This window comes from Nasonia vitripennis (genome assembly GCF_009193385.2).
Source record: "Nasonia vitripennis strain AsymCx chromosome 2 unlocalized genomic scaffold, Nvit_psr_1.1 chr2_random0004, whole genome shotgun sequence".
In the NCBI taxonomy this organism is placed as follows: Eukaryota; Metazoa; Arthropoda; class Insecta; order Hymenoptera; family Pteromalidae; genus Nasonia; species Nasonia vitripennis.
In genome coordinates, this window is record NW_022279610.1 from 2,812,393 (window position 1) to 2,836,419 (window position 24,027).

At 35.3% G+C, this 24,027-nt stretch overlaps 1 protein-coding gene across 19 annotated transcripts in view; it reads left to right on the forward strand.

The window, feature by feature from the left end:
* Positions 1 to 24,027, forward strand: part of LOC107981865 (ubiquitin-protein ligase E3B) — a 583,577-nt gene that overhangs the window by 523,816 nt on the left and 35,734 nt on the right. For 17 of the 19 annotated variants that reach the window (XM_032601499.1, XM_032601501.1, XM_032601502.1 and 14 more), the window contains one exon: positions 14,416 to 14,808. The exons of 1 other annotated variant lie outside the window; for it this stretch is intronic. In XM_032601499.1, coding sequence (XP_032457390.1) covers positions 14,416 to 14,808 — 393 coding nt within the window. Of the gene's footprint in view, positions 1 to 14,415; positions 14,809 to 23,779; positions 23,807 to 24,027 lie in introns of those variants that run through there. One more of the 19 variants, XM_031924032.1, reaches the window with a different exon arrangement.

Genomic DNA, 24,027 nt, shown 5'->3' on the forward strand with positions numbered 1-24,027 from the left:
CCATAGATTCCAAAAATAAGAACACACTGTACGGTTTATTTAAATTAGATATTCTGAGATAATTATTGATATATAATTTGAATAAATATTGAAGTTGTATAATTACTTTATCAAGCAAATATGGATGATCAGGTGCTTCGTTAAGAAATGTGGAAATCTGGTTTGACGTAAAGATAAGTGACTTCTTTGGTCGATATCCTACAGATTTCTTTTTCAAAAAAGCCATTAACTTCATGTAATCAGCAATATCAATGTTGTTGTAAGCTTTGATCGTAGCCTTCAGCATTGAATAAGTAGACCACAGGGAAGGTGGTACGTACTTAGTTGAAAGATGTGCAAAATATTTTAGTAGCACATCCTCACAAAAAGAGTTAGACCCATTTCCTTGCGCCATATTTTAAAGGTGTTATATGCTGCTGTGTAAATCATTTTTGATTTGGTAGGCAGCAAATCTAATGTTACATTTCGAGCAACTTCTTTCATCGCATCTGGCACAAAATCACCATTTTCACCTTCACTTTCTGAACTACTCATGTTGGATATTTAACTGATATTTAGATAGTTCAACAAATAAAAATAACCTTAAAAACTACAATGTAAACTTATGCTATGAACTCTTAAACACAATATCAATCAATAAAAATATAAGTAATTCAATGAATTTCAGCTTCAAAAGAGACCACTTTTACAGCGAATATCAGTTACCGAGTTTTCGATTAAAGTTCGAATGATGAGTTACACAAGAGGGCGCTAACCAGAAAATTATACCGTCGTAGGGCAATGTACCTACTTTACGTCATGCCAATATAACTAACCTAAACTAAAATGATACCGTAAGTAGGGCCAAAACGAGATATGGGTGCAAGATAGTATATGAGATACGAAAATGTGAAAATGTGATGATTATTATTAAATAATTTATTTTTTAATGGGCGGGGGTGGGGGCTCCGCTCCCCCGAACCCCCTCGTTTCTCCCGCCTAACTGCCCACCGTCGTACTCATACTCAGTGCACGAAATCGGATTTGCAAAAAAATTGAGAATAATCAAGTTGCTGGCAAGTTTAAGTCACACGAGCTATACTAAATAGTATACGATACTTGCGACTTAAATGGTTCTTTTTTACACGGCGCTAAGTGCACGTATCGTAATGTACTATTGCGCCATCTGTTCCTTCTAAACCAAATTTGCAGATTACATCTTGTGATATGCATGAATACACACAGCATTTGTGATTTTATGTTCACAAACAAATAACTTTGAAAAAGAGCATATCTGCACAAAGAATTGTTAGCAGCATCCCTTTCATCTGGACCTAATATTAAGACCACCTCTGAAAATATACATATATGTCTATGTGTCGCATATGATTCATAAAATAATTCAGATTAAAAATCCGAGTAAACATATTTGCCATATTTTTCTGAGAAGATTATTATTCACCGCATCTGACATATCTGGACCAATCTTACTATGCTGTATGGTATATGTATTCCTACAAATTATTAGTAATTAATTAATAAAAAAAAATAACATAAATACATAGAATTTTATATTTGTATGTAAATATTGCTGATTTATGTGAAATTGCTTTATTTCAGTTTTTTAATGTTTACCTTTCATGCTTATAGAATTTTAATTTCTCTAAATTTTTGCCGCCAAGTTAAATTGATTAATCAATCACTAATTATCATGAAAATAAAGATGCGGAAATTTTAGTAAACAATTAGAAAAATATAATGTCTCATTATTATCTAGTAAGCCACGTGAAATTTTTGATTTAATTAGGTATTTCGTAGGGCGAGTGAAATAAACGAGCCAGTAGTTTATCTTCTAAATACGTATAATAGGTTTATTATTTATAACAGTTGAGATGAGAGGGCGAGAGCAAAACTGTACTTATCTTGATCGCGTTGTAAACTCAATTGAACGAGTCAGCTAGTTTCTGGTACTTTATAAGTTGCTTAGAAGATTCTAGTATGATCCGAGAGACTATGCTAGTCTATTATAAGTGTATAAGCGCGCGACCATTTAAATGATTAATTGACTCTAATATCACAACAATTTTTATATTATCAAAAAAGTTATTCATGCATATAGTTATTTATCACTGGCGAAAACATTGACGTTATTTTGTTATCTAAAAAAAATCTTAACCAAAGTAAAAAGGTTAGGCGCGTTTGATGTTTTGCGTATCGTCATGCATGTCAATAATTTTGTTTATAGTGAAATTACAGATTAAAAAACAACTAAGATCAATTAAAAAACGTCAAGTTTACAATCATATTATTTTATTTATAATACGGAAAACAAAAAATCATTATGTGCTATTAATGGGTGAGTCGAATGATTGGTAATTTAAACTGAAGTGATATATTCATCAATTACAAAAAACTTTCAAGATATTTACTACGTAATTTGCCATGCCCCTTACATTTTGTTCATGGTACATACTTGTTGATGGAGTCGTCTAATTGTAAGTGTAACTTTCTGCATATTTTGTTTGTGTACATAAACTTACAAAATTCTTATTATAATAAGAGAAAATATTTTAAGTGTAAAAGAATGTATTATGAACAAAATGTAAGGGGCATGGCTAGTTACGCGGTAAATATGTTGAGAGTTATTTGTAATTGATCAATATATTACTTAAGTTTAAATTACCAATCATTCAACTCACCCATTAATAGCACATATGATGTTTTGTTTTCCGTATTATAGTATATAATAATGGTGTTATTATCCTTATAGTACTTTCATTTATGGCCACATCAAATACTTATATTTATATTTAATATATTTAAAATAGTCAGTCCCAAATCAGTACATATTTTTAATACGTATTACCAGGCAAATTACATGTTTTTAGTACGTACTAAAGATACATACAAAAAATATGTATTTATTTTTAACAGAGCCAATAAGAAATATTTCTGTGCCCGAAATAAGATCTTCTAATGCCATTGTGTCTTCATTAAGAATTTTGTAATGTCCTTAATTTTTTACTTTTAAAATATATGTGTTACCTTATGAATATAAATATATAAAAGTGTGAAATTATTCTTTAATTCTATTCATATTGAAAATATATAGAAGTCATATTTACCATTTTCTTGAATATCACCTATAATTTCTAGTTTGGTTCCTTTCTCAATATTCACATTCAAACTATCGCCTATATTTATCGATACATCTAATTTGTATTGTCCATCATTAATGGCTCCAAAGTATTCAAATTCATTGTTTTTATTTTTTTGAACGAAATTGTTACGCAAATATCTCTGAATTTCTAGAATGATAACTACCGTATTCCAGTATCAGTAGAAAAATGAATTATAATATAACTATAAAATAAGATTGTTTTTATTTACTTACGCACAAATCCTTTTTTTTGTTGGAATTTCAGAAAATTTGATTTTTGAAGGTTTATTTTTTAACACATTAAATTCTCCTAATTTAGATATAGATGAATAATGTTGTAAATTAAGATCATAGAATATACTTCCATTCGAATATTTTTTGGCCTTTGTGGCAGTTACACTTTCTGATAAAATTTTCTACAAAATAATATTATTATTGATTAAAATAAAAACTAAATGAAAAAAAAATCGAGATACAGAGAATTTAGTTTACCTCATTATTTTTCAACTCGGGAGCAAACTTTGAAATTATTTCATTATACATATTACATTGAATTCTCACACCATCATTGTTGTTTAAAATAAACTTGAAAATTTTAAATTCTCCTTTTTTTTGCGATTGATCAGTTTTTTCTTTAATGATTTCGTCTATGTAGCCAACGACAGAACTTAAGTAAATAGATTTATTTGAATCTTAAATAATTATACTTTTATAATAAAATGTAATTATATAATTACGCTAATTCATCTTCTATTTGAACTTTCGTCTTTAAAAATTCTGAAGATGATAATGCGATTGGTTTTTTTCTTCTACATCAATATTTTCTGAAGCTTTCCTTTTATTTGCCATATTAATACTATTCCTAAATAGAAAATATTTGACGTATATAAAACATATTCATGTAAAATACATAAATATTAATTCACAAGGATTTTTACTTTAGTATGTTTTCTGAGATGTCTATTATAGTTATTCGTTCTATAAAACTTTTTTCCACAATGTATACATATTTTATTTTGATGCAACAATAAATGCCGTTTCAAATGATAATGTCTTATAAAACATTTTTTACATATTACACAAACAAAATTTCTTATACGTCTGTGCTCATTCAAATGTTTTGCCAAATTGTACTTATTTTTAATATTTGAATCACAAAGTGTACATTTTTGATTTGATTTTATATGCTTTTCACTTAAATATGTTCTTAAGAAATCGTCATTTAAGAATACTTATCCACAATGCGAACAAGTATGTTTTTCATGGATTCTGTATACATAGTAAAATTATTATATTTATTTATAAATAATAGAAAATTTTACTTGTTCATTTTAACCAGATAATCTTCCAATACGATTGGATGCTGCTGCTATTAGTATAAAATATTAAACAGTTGCAAAAATAGCAGATAGATAATTATTTTCAGTCGATAATTATTATATTCTGTTTCAGACATATTGTTCAATATTTTTATTTTCTTCTTGAAAAATTAATTTTGGTGGATTCTTTATATGAACATTTAGTCTAATAATAGATGATTCAATAGGTTTCGTATATCTATGATTATGACATTTGCTTTTATCTTTTTTTATGGTATTCAAAATATTCTCCATCATCTTATTCATTTTAACAGAAGCAAAGTCTTCCGACTTTTTTTGTTCCATAATGTTACGAATTTCTGTAAATTATTATGAAAATAAATATAGAAGAACATGGACAAAATTATTATATTATAGGTAGATTATTTCACAATTTGAATATTTCTTTCCAAACAATATATTTAATTACATTACAATCATCTGTTTTGTTTTGAATGAATATTTTTTTTGGATTTTTGCATCGAGATAAAGCTACATATAACTGAAACCATGAGAACCATGAGAAAACAAAGGTCTATGTATGTAAATTCCGACCATTTCAAAACTCTGTCCTTGAGATTTATTTATAGTCATTGCAAATGCCTAAATTATAGGAAATTGTCGACGAAATAAAATAAATTGCAAGGAAGTATATTCTTCAGTGTCTGAAATTATTCAAGGAATAAAAACTATATTTCCTTTTTTGTCGCCTGTTATAATTTCTGGTTTAATATTATATTTGTATAGTTCAAGAACTTTTAATCTTTTTTCATTACAAAGACCATTATTAATACTTAAATTTCGAATCAGCATTACTATCTTTTCTATTTTTAATGATAACTTATGCACTGGATACCCGGGAAATCTTAAAGAATTTAAATATTCTAGGGGGATACTTGTACTCTGCATTTACATTAGTTTGATCTACGCCTTTATGTTTAGCATAACACCGGCACACAAAGAAATAAAAGTGGGGAGTACTTTTGATAAGACCCATATATCACTATGTATTTTGTTGCGCTGAATCCGAATTCGGTGTCCGTTTTGCCCGTACACCTCTAAAATTTCGAGTAAATAGCGAAAAACCGTGAAAAACCGTGAAAAATCGCTGAAAATCGCATTTATAGACGTTGGTAAACGTAAGAAAGATGTCTTATGAGTGTATTATACCTGATTTCAGTGTATTTTGACGCGCTGAATCCGAATTCGGTGTCCGTTTTTCCCGTACGCCCCCAGAATTTTGGGTAAATAGCGAAACCCCGTGAAAAACCGTGAAAAACCGTGAAAACCCGTAAAAGATCACTGAAAAACGCATTTATAGACGTTGGTAAATGTTAAAAAGTTTTCTTATGAGTGTATTATGCATGATTTCAGTGTATATTGACGCTCTGAATGTGAATCCAGTGTTTATTTTGCCCGCAAACCCTCAAAACTCTGAATAAATGGCGGAAAACCGTGAAAAACTTAAATATCGGGAAAACCCGTGAAAAATTGCTGAAAATTGCATTTCTAGACGTTGGTAAATGTTAGAAAGTTTTCTTGTGAGTGTATTATACATGATTTTAGTTCATTTTAATGTGCCTAATACGAGTTAGGTGTTCGTTTTGCTTTTAACTACAGATTTTGCATACTGTACATATGCGACTGTGATTTGCATAAAGAAAATGATAAATTTTTTTCATTTATTTTTCATTGAGTGCTTATGATAGAGATGGAAAAATATGTAAGAAATGCTGCTCTTACACTGTTCTTCTTCTTTTGTAACGTTCTCTTTTTTCTTCAAACGATCTATGTAATAGATTTCTATTTTTCTTTTTGTTGTTCGTTTTTTCGTCTCTCTGTAACATCAGCAAAAATCAGTAATGGAAGTAGATGAATCCTATGATAAAGAAAGTTCTGAGAATGATGAATTCTTGCCAGCTGGTGAGAGGATAGCTCCTCAAACCTTTACTCAAAAATAATTGAATGATCTTGTAAGAGATTTAGGTTTACCTAAAGATGGAGCTGAATATTTAGCGGCGGCACTTCAGAGGAAACACTTGTTGGCAAATGGAACAACTGCTTACTTTTATCGTAATAGAGAGAAGAAGTTTAGGAAATTTTTTACAAATGATACAGAAAATTCACTGGTATATTGTTCAGATGTTAAAGGATTGGTGCATGAATTAAAACCAAATGTATATGAAGATGAAGAATGGAGACTCTTTATTGATTCGTCAAAACGAAGTCTGATAGCCGTTCTTCTCCATAATGGTAATACATTTACACCAATTCCAATAGCCCACTCAACAAAGTTAAAAGAGACTTACGAAAACTTAAAGATAGTATTGGATAAGATAAAGTACTCAGAAAACCAATGGCCAGTTTGTGGTGATCTGAAAATTGCTACTCTGCTTCTAGGCCAACAATCTGGTTATACCAAAAATCCCTGCTTTTTGTGTTTATGGGATAGTAGAGACAGGATAAATCACTATGTCAAGAAAGAATGGGAAAAGAGAACCAACTTTATTCCAGGATCGAAGAACATTCTACACAAACCATTGATAGAACCTTCAAAATATCTGTTATTACCACTGCATATTAAACTAGGACTTATGAAGCAGTATGTTAAAGCTTTGGATAAAGAGAAAGACTGTTTTCGGTACTTGCAAGAAAAGTTTCCCGCAATAAGTGATGCTAAGTTGAAAGAGGGTATTTTTGATGGTCCACAAATTCCCCGACTTTTTTAAGATGCCAATTTTATTACAAGCATGGACAACACTGAAGAAGCAGCTTGGCAAAGTTTGAAAAATGTTTCTCAAAACTTTTTAGGAAATACGAAAAGTGAGGATTACGAGAATATAGTTGACGAGTTACTAGAAAATTACAAAAACTTAGGTTGTTTAATGAACTTAAAATTGCACTTCTTACACTCTCACTTCGACTACTTTCCTGAAAATCTAGGAGATTACAGTGAAGAACAAGGTGAACGATTCCATCAAGACATAAGTGAAGTGGAGAATCGGTATCAGGGTTGATAGGATGTCAACATGATCGCGGATTTTTGCTGGATGTTACAGAAAGACGAAAAAACGAACAACAAAAAGAGAAATAGAAATCCATTACATAGATCGTTTGAAGAAAAAAGAGAACGTTACAAAAGAAGAAGAACAGTGTAAGAGCAGCATTTCTTACATATTTTTCCATCTCTATTATAAGCACTCAATGAAAAATAAATGAAAAAAATTTATCATTTTCTTTATGCAATCACAGTCGCATATGTACAGTTTATGCAAAATCTGTAGTTAAAAGCAAAACGAACACCTAACTCGTATTAGGCACATTAAAATGAACACAAGAAAACTTTCTAACATTTACCAACGTCTACAAATGCGATTTTCAGCAATTTTTCACGGTTTTTCACGATTTTTCGCTATTTACTCAAAATTTTGGGGGTGTACGGGCAAAACGGACACCGAATTCGGATTCAGCGCGTCAAAATACATAGGGATATATGGGTCTAGTCAAAAGTACTCCCCACTTTTTTTCTTTGTGTGCCGGTGTAATCAATACTATAGTATATAATACTTTCACTATCAATTTTTTTTTAAATCTTCTTGTTGATTTTATAAATATCTTCATTATGTAGTGATAAAATGATTTTATTTGACAAGTCATCATTTACTAATATATTAGAACCATACATTTTTTTACAAATGTCATTACTTTTCCATGTATCGGGGATTTTGAAATCATCAATTTCTCCATCGCCAATTTTCAATAAAAATGATGAAAAATCATCATTTTCAGATCTCATATTTGTTTTCAATCTTAATACTTTAAAATTTATCCATGAACTTGAATTTTTAACAGATTCTTGTATAACATTAAATTTTGTGCCATATTTCATAACAGGAATAGTTTGTCTAAAATCTCTGCCTTGAATTACCAATTTACCCGCAAAAGCAATGTTTTCTTATTTACAACAATCAGGTATGGTATTATCAACAATTTTCAAAGCTTTTTTAGGAATCATAGAAGCTTCGTCCCAAATTATAATTTCGCATTCTCTAATTTTTTTTTATCAGATGGGTGTTTTAAATTTGCTATTTTTATGTCTTGTAAATCCAATGGTAATTTATTGGATTCCAGTCAAAGCCATTGACAAAATTTGTTTTCGTTGACTTAAATAATAATAAATAAAAGTATTGTATAAAAATATTTTTCCTGTACCACCAGGTCCATCTATGAATATCATTTTTTCATTTTCTGGAGATTTAGTTACATAATCAAAAATATATTTTAGATCATTATTGAGTTTTGTATATAATTCAGTAAATGTTTTTTTTTTGTAATCATCTATAGTAGATTCCAATGGTTCGTTCGTTTTGTTTAAGTTTAATACAGTTTCTAGTCGTCCAAAATCTGAACATTTATAGTTTTTACCATCTAAAATTTCTTGAATATATTGTAAAGCTTGATTTTCTACGTTGTCGACAAAGTCTTCGCAAAACAAATTTTTGTATTTTTCCCAAACAGTTTTTGCCAATGGTAATTTGTTAACAATTAAAAACCAAGCAAAAAATAAACGCAATTGCTTTGGTAACATAATTGTACATGCTTTATCATATATGTGAAAAATTTCTTTATCATTTTTTATTAATCCCATAGCTGTTTTAGTAAAACGTTGAATATGTTGTTTTTTTTCAAATCATCGAATGATATTGCTCCTCTAACTCTGTGTAATATTAATTTCAAATGAAACAACTTATGTTCGTTAGGAATCACACAAATCAATCTTCCTAAGGTATTCGAATAATTTTTACGTTTAATCCACTTTTTTCGTGAAACTGTAATGCTCTGGTATCTCACAATATATTTTAGCATAATCATCTGTTCTATTTAGTTTAAACCATGCTGTTAAAGTTGTCTCGCGATTAAGAGAATCAATATCAATATCGAAATGATTTTCATCAAAAATTACTTTTTGTTGATTCTCTAAATGAACAGCCAATTTAATTACACTATGAGAACGAGCGCAAATAGATAATTCTACGATACTCCAAGCAGCTTCCATTGGACCTATGTATCTACAGTCCATGTATTCTGTAAGTTCATCATATATTATTATGTTTTCATTATTTTCATTCATTTTAATATAGGCTCGATCATGTCCTTTGTGTAAATATGTATATAAATATTTGATACTCATAATGGATGCACAGTATTCAACATTAATATGGCAATTGTATTTTCTAAGCAGAATTGGATTATACGGAACAACCATAGAATTATCAACTTTTACATTTTTTCCATAAAGTCTCTTGTTATAGACGTCGTTTTTGTTTTTATTATTTTGACGCCGATATCTAGGGAAACGATTCTTTTCGAATTGTGTTACATCACAAAAAGATTTTGGAAAATTTTTTGAACAAGTTTTTGTGGTTTCATCATAACACAAAGTGTTTTTTGAATGAGGACCATGTAACATATGCTTAAATACTAATTCTTGTAATATTACATCATTATCATCAGGAATTTCAGCTGAAATATGATTATCAATTTTTTCAGGATTTGTCAATTTTGACTTATGATCCAATACTAATAACAAATATGCATGAGGAAGACCTCTTTTTTGAAATTCAGTCACATACACATAAGCAATAATTTTTCCAAAAATGTTACCACTAAAAATATCAGCTAGAATCGCTCGAAATTTACAATAAAATAATCTAACAGTAATCGTTGCAATATCATTGCATGAAGTTCTTGGTGGAAATTTTTTTAGTAGTTTTTTTAACTCAGGCTATTTTGGATTAGTTGTTATTGTCACAAATCTATCAGGTGGGCTGCCTATTTTTCGCATTATAGCCGTAGAATCGAGAAAACTTTGGTGCATGTATCTAGGACTTCCTATATACGTTGATGGCAAAACGAATAAATTACCTAATCTTCCGTTATTTTCAAAATTTGTATTATTATTTAGAGCACCTTGTAATGCCCTATACACGATCCGGCGTGCAATTTCCTAGAACATATACATTTTAAAAAATCCTAAAAAACATCTGACTCTGCCTATACAGCGTGCGCACGGAATATTTCGGCCGTCCCCACTCTTCTCACCTCCTACGAAACCAGCAGCTACGCAGTAGTCAATGCAGCGACGGCAGGCCAACGACGCGCATGTGTGCGTGCGCGTCACCCTTCTCTCTCCAGCTACCAAGCCAGCACTAGCAGCAGCGCGTTGCGTAACAGTATTTATATATATATGTGAGCGTAAGCGAGCGACGGCGAGTCGTGCGCATCCGAGTATGTTTGTATGAATGAATGATAGTATGATTGTGTGAATGTGCGAATAATTTCGGCGGCTCGATCAGCGCTCGCTTAGCGCCCTATAAAAGGCCATGCGAAGCCTGTGTTCAATCACTAGTAGCAGCACAATTAAGCGTTCTAGTCTACTCTGGCTGCACTTTTAAGCGCCTTAGTACATATACAGAAATCTACTGCAGAATTAAGCGTAGAATTTAATAATTATAAAATTCGAGCAGCACTTTTAAGCGCTCTAACACATACTCTACTGCAAAATTAAGCGTAGAATTTAATAATATTTAATAATCGCATAACAGAAATCTTCATCAAAAAATAAACAAAATTGTAACTAAATCTGATTTAAAGAGAATCATAGCAATAATAGGCATTATGCTTATGTTAAATTATTTTTGTTAATATACACACTATTTTAAATATAAACAAGAGTTTATAATTATTGCGTTACATATCCATTACACACAATCCCGGACCTACTACTATTATTATTATTTAATTCATTTAAAATCAATTTTCTTTTTATATTATTCGTTAAATAATAATTTAAAGTAAAATCGATTTATTCCAAATCTGAATTCGGATCCACGGTTCAGATTTGCAAATGTTTATTACCTTTTCTAATAAGTTAGACTTATTATTTCTTTTATTAAAATCTAATATTAAAAAAGTACCAAGGACCAGTAAGAAGAAGTGATGAGCGTTTCAACCTTTTGTTACGTGGTCAACAAGGCCTTAATAATATTCTACACGTAATTTTTTCACCAAGAGTGCACCCTCACTCTTTCTCCGCGGTCAATTTAGAGAATCTCGTTGACAAACGCGAGGTGAGTGAAGCTCACCTCACTTTCGCGTTCGGACTTGCACCGGCTACAGGGTTTCCCGGGAGCCTCGAACTGGGTAGCTGGGATCAGAATGAATAAGAACACGGGAATGTTAACAACAGAATTATAAACTATATTGAACTCAACTATAAACATGAATACAAAAACGCGTCGCCCGGCGACGGCGTATAATACGGGCGCGAGAGAGACGCGATAAGCACGAAGCGGACCGAAGCTCGGTGGCCACGAGCAATGGCAGCGACGATTCGCGCGGGCTTTTTTGCGGTAAACACATGCATGACTTACGCTGGTGCGAGTAGACGGTCTCGACTCGCACCTCTCACCGTGGCGATGCGATCCCGGGCATCGGGAAGCGTTTCCCCTCAAACGATGGAGGCGTCCCTGCAGGTCCCTGTCGGCGCTCCCCTTGCAGATCCCTTACGGACACGGGTCAGATCCGTCCCACTAGCGGGCTTCTCGCGCGCTGGTAGCGAAAGTCTGTCGACTCTATTATTCAACGCGCTCGAGTTCCCTCTCGACCTCCCTTTCCTCGGTCTTCCATTGGTACAGCCATCCGACGGCGTCGTCTGTCGGTCTAACCTGATTTCTCGCGACGAACGAGCGCGCGAGAATATAATATCTCGCCGCTCGTTACACCCCCCTTCCAGACGCTGCGTAGGCCACGATGCAGCTCTACACTATACGTCGCGTAGGCTGCTGCCCGACGACGCGCACGACTCACGAACGCGACCCTTCCTTGCGTGCTTCGCTCACTCGAGCCGTACACTCGCTTTAGGCGGGTCACGCATCGCCTTGCTTTCTTCGATGTCCCTTGGTAGTCGAGTCACGTCTTCTTCTAGGGATTGGATGTTGATGTTGCTTTGGGGTGGTTCTCGTCTCGACAGAGAGATGCACATCTTACACGTAGTTTGTAGAAGAGCTACTCTCTCATAGGTTACACGCACACGTGTCGTATCTCATATAGAACGTGGGATTAAGCTCACGGGGAGAGAAATATTCAGACGCAATAAAATCAGTAAAGCCCCAGCCTTCGTCGATGATCCGGCGATACAGCAGTATTTTGCAAATACTGATCTATCCTCGAAGCTGTAGCTCTCGTCTATCATCTCTCGCTATTATCGTCCCTCGTGAGCAAGCTTGTTGCCGCATCGAGCCTTTTCGGAGCGCCGAGTCCACTTAACACACTGACCTCGCCCACGACTCTGCGCTGTAAGCTAGCAGCAGCAATTGCCGGTCCAGCCACAACTGCAGCAGCAGAGCTTCGTTTAGCCGGGTACCGTGACGTGCAGCAGCAACAGCAGCAGCAGCAACAAAGGACACTGCTCAAGTAGAGTCATATGTGCTATAACAGGTACGCGATCTGCGTATTTACGCAGCTCAATCTGCATCGTCAAACTCGGCAAGTCACCAAGACCGTGTCTGCTACCACTTTTTCAATCGATGCATAAGTTATAAGAGACACGCACGCGTTCGTTGATGTAAACTTCGAAACGGCGCAACTTTTCGATGCACGTGTCAAGAAAAATATCTTACAGATATAAAACTTAAAATTAAAATTATAAGTCGTACTGAATAAAAACGGAAACGCTACCTCAGCTTCGATATCTTTCTCCTGCCTAGAAAGGCGCTCACCGTAGAACCGGCTGGTACCTATGGCCTCAACGGGACCTTTTTCTTTGATCCAACACAGCCCTATCCGGTCACCGACCAACACTATCAGGTCAGACTCGATTTTTCGCCACCTAAATGGACAGCCATGTTAGGTTGGTTAAGGGGTCAAGCCTGGGTTAAATCCTGCAAAAAAACAAAAAATTCATCTTACCAAAAAATTTTTTATTTAATGTAATTTGAAAAAAAATCCAATGAAAATATATAAATTATATACTATTTTTATCGAGAAAAAAACATGTATATACCTTGTAAAATCATTGACCAAAATTCATGACATCTCACTATATAAATGAGTATATATCACTTGCCACGGCTTTCTGAAAGATCGGTACCGTCTTCTTTACTCTATCCAGGTTTAAAACGTACCTTAAACATGACCCCTTCAGACTGAACAAGAGACATATCTAAAAATTATGAATTAAATTTTGTTAGCAACAAATTTTGTTATCTAAAAAATATCAATTAAACATTGCTAGCAATGATTTTAAAGGTATATACATGTTTTTTTTTTCGATAAAAATTGTGTATATTTTATATATTTTTAATCGAATTTTTTTTTAAATTACATCAAATAAAAAATTTTTTGGTAAGAAGAATATTGTTTTGTTTTTTTGCAGGACTTAACCCATGCTTGACCCCTTAAACTAACCTAGGCCTTATAACTATCAGGGGGCCTGCGAGCGCTGACCAACCCATTTTTTCTAGGTGCTCTTAAAGTAAAGAGCCGGCAGCCTCTGCAGAACTCCGAGTGGGCAAAAGACCGTGTAAGATGTGCGTGTGTGGTTCTCACAGGTGTCTGTAGTGTGTTTTCCAATTAGCTCTACCGCCTTTGTATAGTTGAAATTCGACTCTTAGCCTTCATTCGGGCTACAGTGCCATTTTTGTATTTCTTCCACACGCTAAGACGGTAGTACTCAAAAGGAAAACTTTCAATTTACCTTTCATTAATCACTAATTCACTATAACCCTTACAAGAGTTTCGGAGAAGAAATATCCTTCTACCTGACGATTATCGATGACTAAATTCTCAATATTATATAATAAAAAATTATTTTTAATGCAAATTTCTCAAATTAATTATCATATTTTATCATTACAGGGTATTACAGTTGATGTACATTTCGCATCATTTTTCGTTTCTCAATTTTGCGGTCAAACAGGAGGTCTGCTATACAGTTGTCTAGATGAATTGGCTTCGCTTGATCAAGATCTGTATCGCAGTTTGACGATGGTAAAACACTATAAAGGCGATGTATCTGAATTAGAACTCACTTTTTCACTTGATGAAAATGTTATGGGAAAAGTAATAACTTATGAATTAAAACCAGGAGGCAAGGCTATTCTAGTTACTAATGAAAACAAAATAAATTACATCCATTTAGTAGCTCAATTCCGAATGTACGTTCAAATCAAAGACCAAATTTCTGCGTTTACTCGAGGGTTCCGGTCTATTATTAGTCCGAATTGGCTTTCACTATTTTCAACACCAGAGGTTAATATTTTTTATTTATACAATTAAATATAATACTAAGTCATAAGATCACAAATTTATAGCATATCAGATATTTACAATCTCAGGTACTCATATGTAAGTTAGAATAAATTTTTGATTTCGAATTGTCACGTGTGGATACACGTCACGGGTGTGTAATTACTATAAGAAAACGAGTAGAAAAGTGCAATGTAAGTGGTGGTTGTGGTGCGACGACAAAGCTCCTACCTCGCGAGCCAGAGGATCTTGGTTCAAGCCGAGTTGTCTGAACTTTTTCATTGCACTTTCACTTGTAACGTTTTCTGGTGTCTGTGATGTAGGATTTCACCATGTCGTCAACAAGTGGATTTTCTTTCCGCAATATAACTATAAGTATATAATATTGTCACTCGGTTTAAATTTGGCTTGCTGCCACCACTCGCCGGCCCCGACTGCTCCTGAACGGACGTGTTTCTGATTTTTCAGTGTCGTCCCGGTAACGATCTTCGGTCTCACTATGCTCGGCGTCCCATAACGTGTAGATTAATAGGAAAAAAACATCGTGATACGTAAATTCGTTGTCTCTAGACAAAGAAAACAACCAGTGTGAGTGAAATTTGAAAGCACTGTGCAAAAATTAACCGCGGTAAGTTTAATATTGTAGAGTAATTGACTAAGTATTTAAAATAATTTTGCAGTGGCACAAATTTTTGGCTTTCTATCCTAACAATATGAACATAAAAATATTTTACCTGGATATCTATTGCTAGTTACAAAAAAATATTTTCCCGAATGGATTTTAATAATTACACAAGTAGCAAGTTTAAAAAGTACGTAAATTTAAAAAATATGTAGGTCAGAATAAGAAAATTATCAGGGCGATCACGATATAACGGAAAATTTCTTACGACACAAAGTCGAGAAAGGTCGCAATGCGTCGAAAACAAATCCCAAGAGTGCGAGCTCAAACGTACCTCGAATTACAAAGAAAAAAATAAAGGGACACTGTTGTTCAACGGCTCACAAAGAGCCGGTAACGCGTGTGCCTGCACTGGCCAAAGATCAATGCGAGTACGTGGGTCGAATAACGTAAACGCCCTCAAAATGAACTTCCACAATACGTGGAACTGCACACACCAAGATTAGTACATAATAGCAGTACAAAAGAGATAAACAAACAAAACGGCGACAGTTTTTTACAGTGCGCACGAAAAACGACACATTTATTGTTCGAATTCCTTCGAGGAAATCACGATAATATTTAGGATATTTACGACTGTGAGGAATCACCTTGCGTGAAATGGCTAGCGAAGCCTCAGTCAACAACTGGTTATGGCATCGTCGAATGATGAAATTAAGCAAGAAGCAGACAGTCGCGGATTAAACACAGCAGTCAGCTTAGTTGAGTTACAGAGGCATTTGGCACACGAAGTGTACATCGAGAGGGGTGTAGTATAACCCTGTTGAGAATAGTCAATAGAGATCGATTAAATTATTAATTGAATTCTAAGTTATATCTGAACTCTATTTTTTGCATAAGAACTTGATTAAAATCGATAGAATTGATAGGAATCGATAAAATTCTATACAAAAAAGGACTTGAAAAGTTAATAGAAACTAATGTTTAGTATTAACCATCGACTTCAATTGTTGTTTTCCGTATTAAAATCTATTGACTCTAGTTGAATCAAATTAATTTTAATCTTGTCCTTACAGCTAAAATGGAATTCAAAATTAGTATAGAATTCGTTAATAATTTGACAAGATAGGGAAGCTTAGACATCTACGGGTACAGTACCACGCGTACCGACGCGTAGCGTACTATTTGGCGACACTACTCAATTTTGTACAAATAATCACCAAAACAATAGTTACAGGGACTTAGGGTATCTAACATTTATCTTAGACGGCCATGTCTCCAATTCTACAAATTTTCAAAACAAGCAGGATAGGCCAATAACAAACAATACGCGAGTGAACAGTACAACAAGGTTATCTCGAAATAATGTAATTTCATCCACGGCTACATCTAACACACAAAACCCGGCACAAAACACAAACACAACATTTATTCAGTAATACGAGACACCCAGGGAATTGCTATATTAGCACGACACTACGTGAAATCCCGGGTAGAATTAATAATTTCATGCCACCAGAGAGGAAAAATGGCTAACTAAATTACGGAATAACTCAACCGTCCCACTAACACCAGCGATAATCGACAACAATAAAGAGGAACGTACAATAGTAACACACCACCTAATAACACAGAGCGTAAATTAATCACACCTCTTCCCATTGCGACGTCGCAAACGTCGCAGCCGCATCGACACGAGGAATTTCGATCGAGGTGGCAAAACCCTAAGTACGCGAAAGAAACAAGCAAGTTGACTTGTTGTTGTCGGTCCCAGCCTGTCCTCAAGTTCGAGGAACGGGCTAGCTAACCGTCAACGTTAGCTCAAGAGCGAGCATCGTTAGCGCGAGAGCGAGCCTTGTTAGCGCGCGTGCTGATTGGTCTTCTGCATGTCGCAAGCCAATCAGCGGACGCCGATGCATGGCTCATTATCCACGCAGACTATGAGCCAATCGGGCGCCCGCAAGGAGTGCGGGTCCGAAGAGCTCGAGAAGAGAGTGAGTGCGAGAAAGAGCGAGAAATCCGCCAGTTTTCTCCGCCAAAGTCTCCTGAGTATGCGCGTGTATTCCGCGTGTGTTACAGGTGCAGCGTGTTGGCACTTGGAAGGGCCAACGCCCGGACGATCCAGCGACCATCCCGATCCGCCGAGGATGGAAGCCAGTCAGTCCACTACCATCATCGAGAGTACCAGGGCGACTGACAGTATCAAGATAGGAGAGCCAAAGCAGCTAGCTGCCACCAGGTCCAGGAAAAGCCCGGAAGGTGTCGGCGAAAGCATCGTCATCCACCAGGAGTCTCAAGAGAAGAGAACGAGTAAAATAGCGCGAGAAAACGAGGGAGAGAGATATTTTAGATTTAGATTTAGATTTAGATGATTTTTTATTTGAGTATATTATGTTATATACTCATAACAATAATTATAAAAGCAAAGAATAATAAATAAAAATGTGAAGGTGGATCTGTTAGTGATTTTATAAAGTGAGAGTGTGATAATGAAGTAAGCGAAAGTGAGCATGTGTGTGTGTGTGTGTGTGTGTGTGTGTGTAAGAGTGTACAAGATTTCTACATAGTTTCGAGCATAAAAATGCTCTTTAGCAAGTTTTTTAAAGCCGGTGATGGATGTAGTGTTGCAAATGTGTGATAGTAGGCTATTCCACAAGTATGAGGCGCTGATATGAAATGAGTTTCTCAGAGTCTCTGTCGCAAAGGCAGGAATATTCAGAGGCGTCACCTCTCCCCTCACAAGCCCCAGTGTCACGCGGGAGTCAAAGTAAGCCAGTACATATGATGGTACAGCTGAATAGAACATTTTACGAAGAAAGCAAGCAGTAAAGTACTTCCTGCGTTCAGCGGTGGTCAGCCATTGCAACTCCCACTTGTACGGAGAGATGTGCTCGTCTCTCCTTACACCACTGATGTAACGGATTCCTATATTCACGAGCCTCTGTAGCTTTAAGTCGAGTTCTTGAGTCAGGTCGCAGTACACGCGTGAGCAGTAGTCGATTATTGGAAAGAGGAGTGCTTGCACAAGGTACTTGGACAGTCTGAGATTGGTACTCTTTCTGAAGAAGTAGAGCCTATACATTAATGAGTGAGCACGCTTGCATAATTGTGTGACATGCTCCTTCCAAGTGAGTTCAAAATCAAGCACCAATCCCAGACTACGCACAGAAGTGTTAGCTACTAAAGTTAAAGCGTTTATACAGTATGGGAGCCCAGGACAATTGCTTTAGTTTTACTAACGTGGAGTTATAGTCGGTTTTGCGCAGCCCAACCCATTATCCTCTCGGCGTCAGCACTCATCTTGATAGAGAAAAAATCGAGCTCCTCAAGGTGGCATTGGCTGTAGATTTCTAGATCATCCGCATAAATAAGATGAAAGACATCGGAATCTAAGCAGAAACCAATGTCGTTGATGTACAATGCGAACAGCAAGGGATCCAAAACAGAACCCTGCGGGACACCGATGTTAAGAAGCCAAGGTGAGGAACGTTCGCTATTGTCACCAACGACGGTCTGCTCTCGCCCAGTGAGATAGGAGGCAAACTATCGGATGACCTGCTTTGAGAAGCCGAAAGTGAATAGCTTTCTCAGGAGCCTGATGTGACATACAGTGTCAATCAGGGCTGTTAGTGAACTAACTTTGTTGAGTGCGCGCACAAGCGACAATTTCCAGGCAAATGGGAAGCAGGACTCGCTCAGGGACAGGTTTCAAATTCGACCTAGTAATCAAGCGAGAACCAACAATGCTTCTGAAATAACGACCTGTGGGATGCCGTCACTCCCCCTGGTCTGGGTGTCGAAGTGCGATACCCCAGCTAACACATTTGATTCCGTTATAGTGCTCAACTTAAAATGTTTTGGAAGGTTTAGATTTTCCAGGGTGTGAAGATAATCCTCAACAGCAGGGGCAAGCGGATTGTTGGAGATCGAGCTAAAATGCTTGTTGAGTTAGTCGGTGGAATAACGCTAACTGTCAGTGATTTATGTATGTAGAGGGCCACACCTCCTCCGTTCCTGTTTCTGTCTCGTCTGTACAGAAGGTAGTCATCCAGTGAAGGGATGGATGTTACTTGATCGCTCAGCCAGGTCTCAGTCACAGCTATTACGTGGAATGGAGAGTAAGTGAACAAGAAAACCCTGATCTCAATGTGACCCGTGAGAAAGTTAACATTGATATGACAGACTCTTAGACCTTTAGACAGAGATACCTTAGAAATGGATGAAGACATCGCAGATGAGCTTGATGGTGGTATATTGATAGCAAGCGGAATCCGGGCTAAAAAAGAGCTTAGCTTGGCGTCGGTGGTGATGACGGTGGCGCGCTCGTTGTCATCATTACAGCACATGTAGAGTTTTCCGTCTCTTACGTAAGCTCGGCAACCCTGCCTCCTCTTAGCCTTAAGCATAGCCTTCGAACGTAGCTTGTGTACGTCTGGAGGAAGCATCTCATTGATGTTTATGAGCTCTTGATGGTCAGGGCTAAAAGCTTTTGCTTGAGGAGAGCGCGACGGTTAATGGTGGTAGTCTGCCGTCACCCCTAGCAGTGTCGTTCGTTGCATCAAGCCTCCCCATGGTCCTGATGGATGCCACCTTTCTTTTGAGGACCGTAGGGTCAAGCGCGTTCATCACTGAGTACGCGAGGAGATGCATCGAGGTGTCACGGGTATAGTGTAGACCCGTAATAACAACAACACTGTTCGAGGTCTGTTCTTGGCGCCTCTTGACTTTAGCCATTTCACGGCGAAGGCTGTGGATCTCCACAATGCTGGGCACAGGGCTGCTGATATCTTGCTGCGTTGTAGGGCTCCTTGATATCAGATATTGAAGTTGTACCTGCAGCTCAGAGATGGTGGATTCAGCGTTGTTTATGCGAGTTTTAAGTGCAGGCAGCTCATCCAGCGCCTTAAGTCGCGTTTCCAGTGGGCCCAGGCTCTGCTCAATCATGGAGACCTCCTGGACACGATGTTCTGTGCCTGGAGGGCCTCCACCTGAGTATTGCGTATGTCGTCAAGGGCCTCGCGAATATCCTTTAGGGCGGCTTTGATGGATGGTTGTTGTTGTTCTGGCCGAGTGGGTCGGCGAAGGATTTCGCGATGAGGAGATTGATGGTGGTGCTGACCTGGTCTTATTGCCACTCTGCTGCTGTTTAGAAGTGTTTCTGCTTGCTGTTGTTGTTGCAGTGACTTCTGTTATTGTTGATGTAGACTTGTTATCACTCTTTACATTATTATTATCTGCACACGAGGGGCAGGCTGTGATTTGCTTCTCATTCACCAGGATGGTCTTGATATTTGTGGTGTTCAGGCATTTAACGCGATAGTATAGATCACAAAATTCGCACTTTTTCGGGTCTTTATGCTGTATTGGCAGTTTACAGGTGCCGCATGGTTAAAATGGAATTTCCAGGTTCTTTTCGCCGTTTACACTCATTTTTCGTTGATAACTTACTGGCAGTTGGTAAAGTAGATATTAGATTAGACAAGATTAGATAAGATAAGATTAGTTTATTATTACTGTACATTATTTTGTATAAATAAATTATAGAGAGTAAAATTTGATGAAAAATGACTATGTGTTTTTGAGGTTGTTGAAGTATTGCCTGGCTTTTTGTTTAAAGAGTAAAATTGAAGTAGTATTGCGTATGTGGAAAGGTAATGTATTCTCAAGGTATTCGGCGCTTATATGAGTTCCTTAGCGCTTCGGTCGCGAAAGTCGGAATGTCCAAGGACAGAATGTCCACCTCTCGTAGGATGAAGTGCAACGTGAAAGTAAAGTAGGCAATGATGTAAGATGGTACTGCTGTGTTAAAACTTTTCTTAAGAAATAGGTCATATAGTAATTTCTACGTCTGGCGGTGGTAAGGCAATGCAGATCGCGCCTGAAAGGAGTGATGTGCTTATCTCTTCTAATACCATAGATGTAAAGAATTTCCGTGCTCACGAGTCTCCAGAGTTTTGTGTCAAGTTCTTGCGTCAGGTCACAGTAAACTAATGAGCAGTAGTCAATAATTGGAAATAGAAGGGCCTGCACAATGCTTGCGCAGCCTGAGATTGGTACTCTTCTTGAAGAAAAATAACCTGTACATTAGAGTATGAGCATGCTTACATAAAAGTGTAATGTGCTCTTTCCACGTTAGTTTAGAGTCTAGCACTACGCCCAGACTGCGCACTGATGACTCGTAATCGATCCGAGCTTTCTCTATGTTGATGAAGGTGTTAGCTTTAGATGATAAGCTGTCGATGTAGTAGGGGGAGCCCAGAACGATTGCCTTGATTTTAAGGACATTGAGTTTAAGATGGTTATTTGCAGTCCAGCCCATTATTCTATCAGCATTAGCTTTTATCTTATGTTTAAGCTTAGCTTGAGGTGTTATCAATAAATAGTGATTTATTGTGAAATCCTGTGTACATATTATTCTTTTTCGAGCATGCATGGTCCCAGCACATTATAGTTTCAACAATAAACGAGGTTTCTTGGTGGTTTAATTTGGTGTAATTTTTAAGTTAGCACCATGAATCATTTACCATAACTATAATGGGTTAACTTCAGGATCATCCTGACACGTGGGTATCATATAAAGGAAGTGAAATTTTTTTCTAGTATTGTTGTATACTTAATGTTGTATCATAGACCATATCTCGCCATCCGGGAGGTGATTTTGATACCTGGACATTGTTTGCTGTAGTTAAAAATTTTGTTTGGTACATTTGTTGTATACTTATAGTGCATTGTATCATAGACTCTGTTTCGCTATTCCCTATAATAATGAGTGTCGAATGTTTATGTATCAGTAAAAAATGTGTAACCTAAATAAGCAGCCATTTTTACCCAGTTTGAATTATGAAAATATGAAAAGAAAATTTGTTATTGTTTAACAACCTAAAAAACTGGACAAGTAAAAATTTTACCAGTGATTTTTGTCTTAGGTATAAAATATACCGCTTTAATAAGGACTAAATATATTTAATAATGAAAAACAATTAATGATATTTTATAAAAAGGATATATATTAAAAATAAAATATATTTACACTTATATTTAATCAACAGCTAACACTAAACCATTAAATTAAAATGATAAATATTATTATTAGTATATTAACATATGCAATTTACCCTGCCGGCTGCCATGCTACCATGCGTCCCACTAAAGATGGCTTATATTACTACTATAATATACTTTCTCATTGAATATTTTTAACTTATAAATTTAAAATTATCTTATTATTATATTTAAATTAAAGGTTTCAATGTTTTAACACAAATTTTTATATTAGTTTACAATTAAATTCATAGTATTAACTAATAAATAGACAGAACTGACATAGTAACTTTCATAAACGCGTCATAATATGGCAATGGATCCCGTGTTAAGTATATTAGAAAACCGAGCTAAAACAATCACAATGTCATATACATATATGTTTTATGACTCTAACAATCAATCGAAGTAGTTCAATTAACATGACATCAATATCTATATTATATCACGCCTTTTTTAAGTTAAGTTAATTTTTAAGAATATCTGAAAAACTATGACCGTCACCATGACGAACATTTCGCAATTTTCCATTTATTGTCTATAGTGATGTAGTTATGTCTTGAGGTCAAATTTATTGCTTTCTCTGATGTTTTGACCGTCGTGAATAAAATCTAATCCTTTCGGTATTATGTTTAATACATCACATTGCATCAAAATGAATTTATGCTTTCAATAACTACGTAATATTACTTAATAACAATACATTCTTTGAATTAAATTTAAATTTAAATAATAAGTATTATGTTTTAATGTTATGATGTACTTACTTCATATTTCAAAATAAAATTAAATTTTAATAATGGTTTATTATTTTATTATTGTTTTTGTTTTATATTTCTGTTATTACAAATTTGTAGATTATACATATTTAAAAATTGAATCACTGTTTAAATATAACGAGCGAGCGTTAGCGAGTGAGTTTTTAGCTAGTATTTAATAAAATACGTAAAATTTGAAAAATGTTTAAATTACAAAATTTTTTTAAATTAAAAAAATTTGTAAAACTTTTACAAACTCAAAATTTGCAATAGGCAGCAAAATTTTGCCCGCTTACTTTTTTTTGTCTACTGCTCCCTTTTTTTGCCCGCTGCTCACATTTTTGCCCACTGACGACTTTTTTGCTCATTGCCAACTTTTTTGCGTTGGTTTATTTTGTTGTTGCGTAGAAATGACAAAATAAAAGTAAATCATTTGAAATTTTTTTTAGTAATATTCAGTATAAATACCTTTAACTTTACTGTGTTAATCCCTTAATTATCTCAGCTGGCTTATTCTGGTGCAATGTTTTGTGAATTTGTTCACTGTCCGTAGGATTCCAAGTGAACGAATGGATCTTTTGGACTCACATTCAAGGAGGATACTTTATACACCTGTAGTTTTAGTATAAATGCAGGGATTTTTATTTGACTGTTTGTTGACTGAAAATGTTTTATGCGCAAAAAGGTGTCATAATAAGCGAAAAAAAAAGAAAAAATTCAGTTTTTTCATCGCTAAACCGTTTCTAAGTTTGTATAAATTTTTTCCTGTAATACGTGCAATACGAATTGTAATCATCGTAA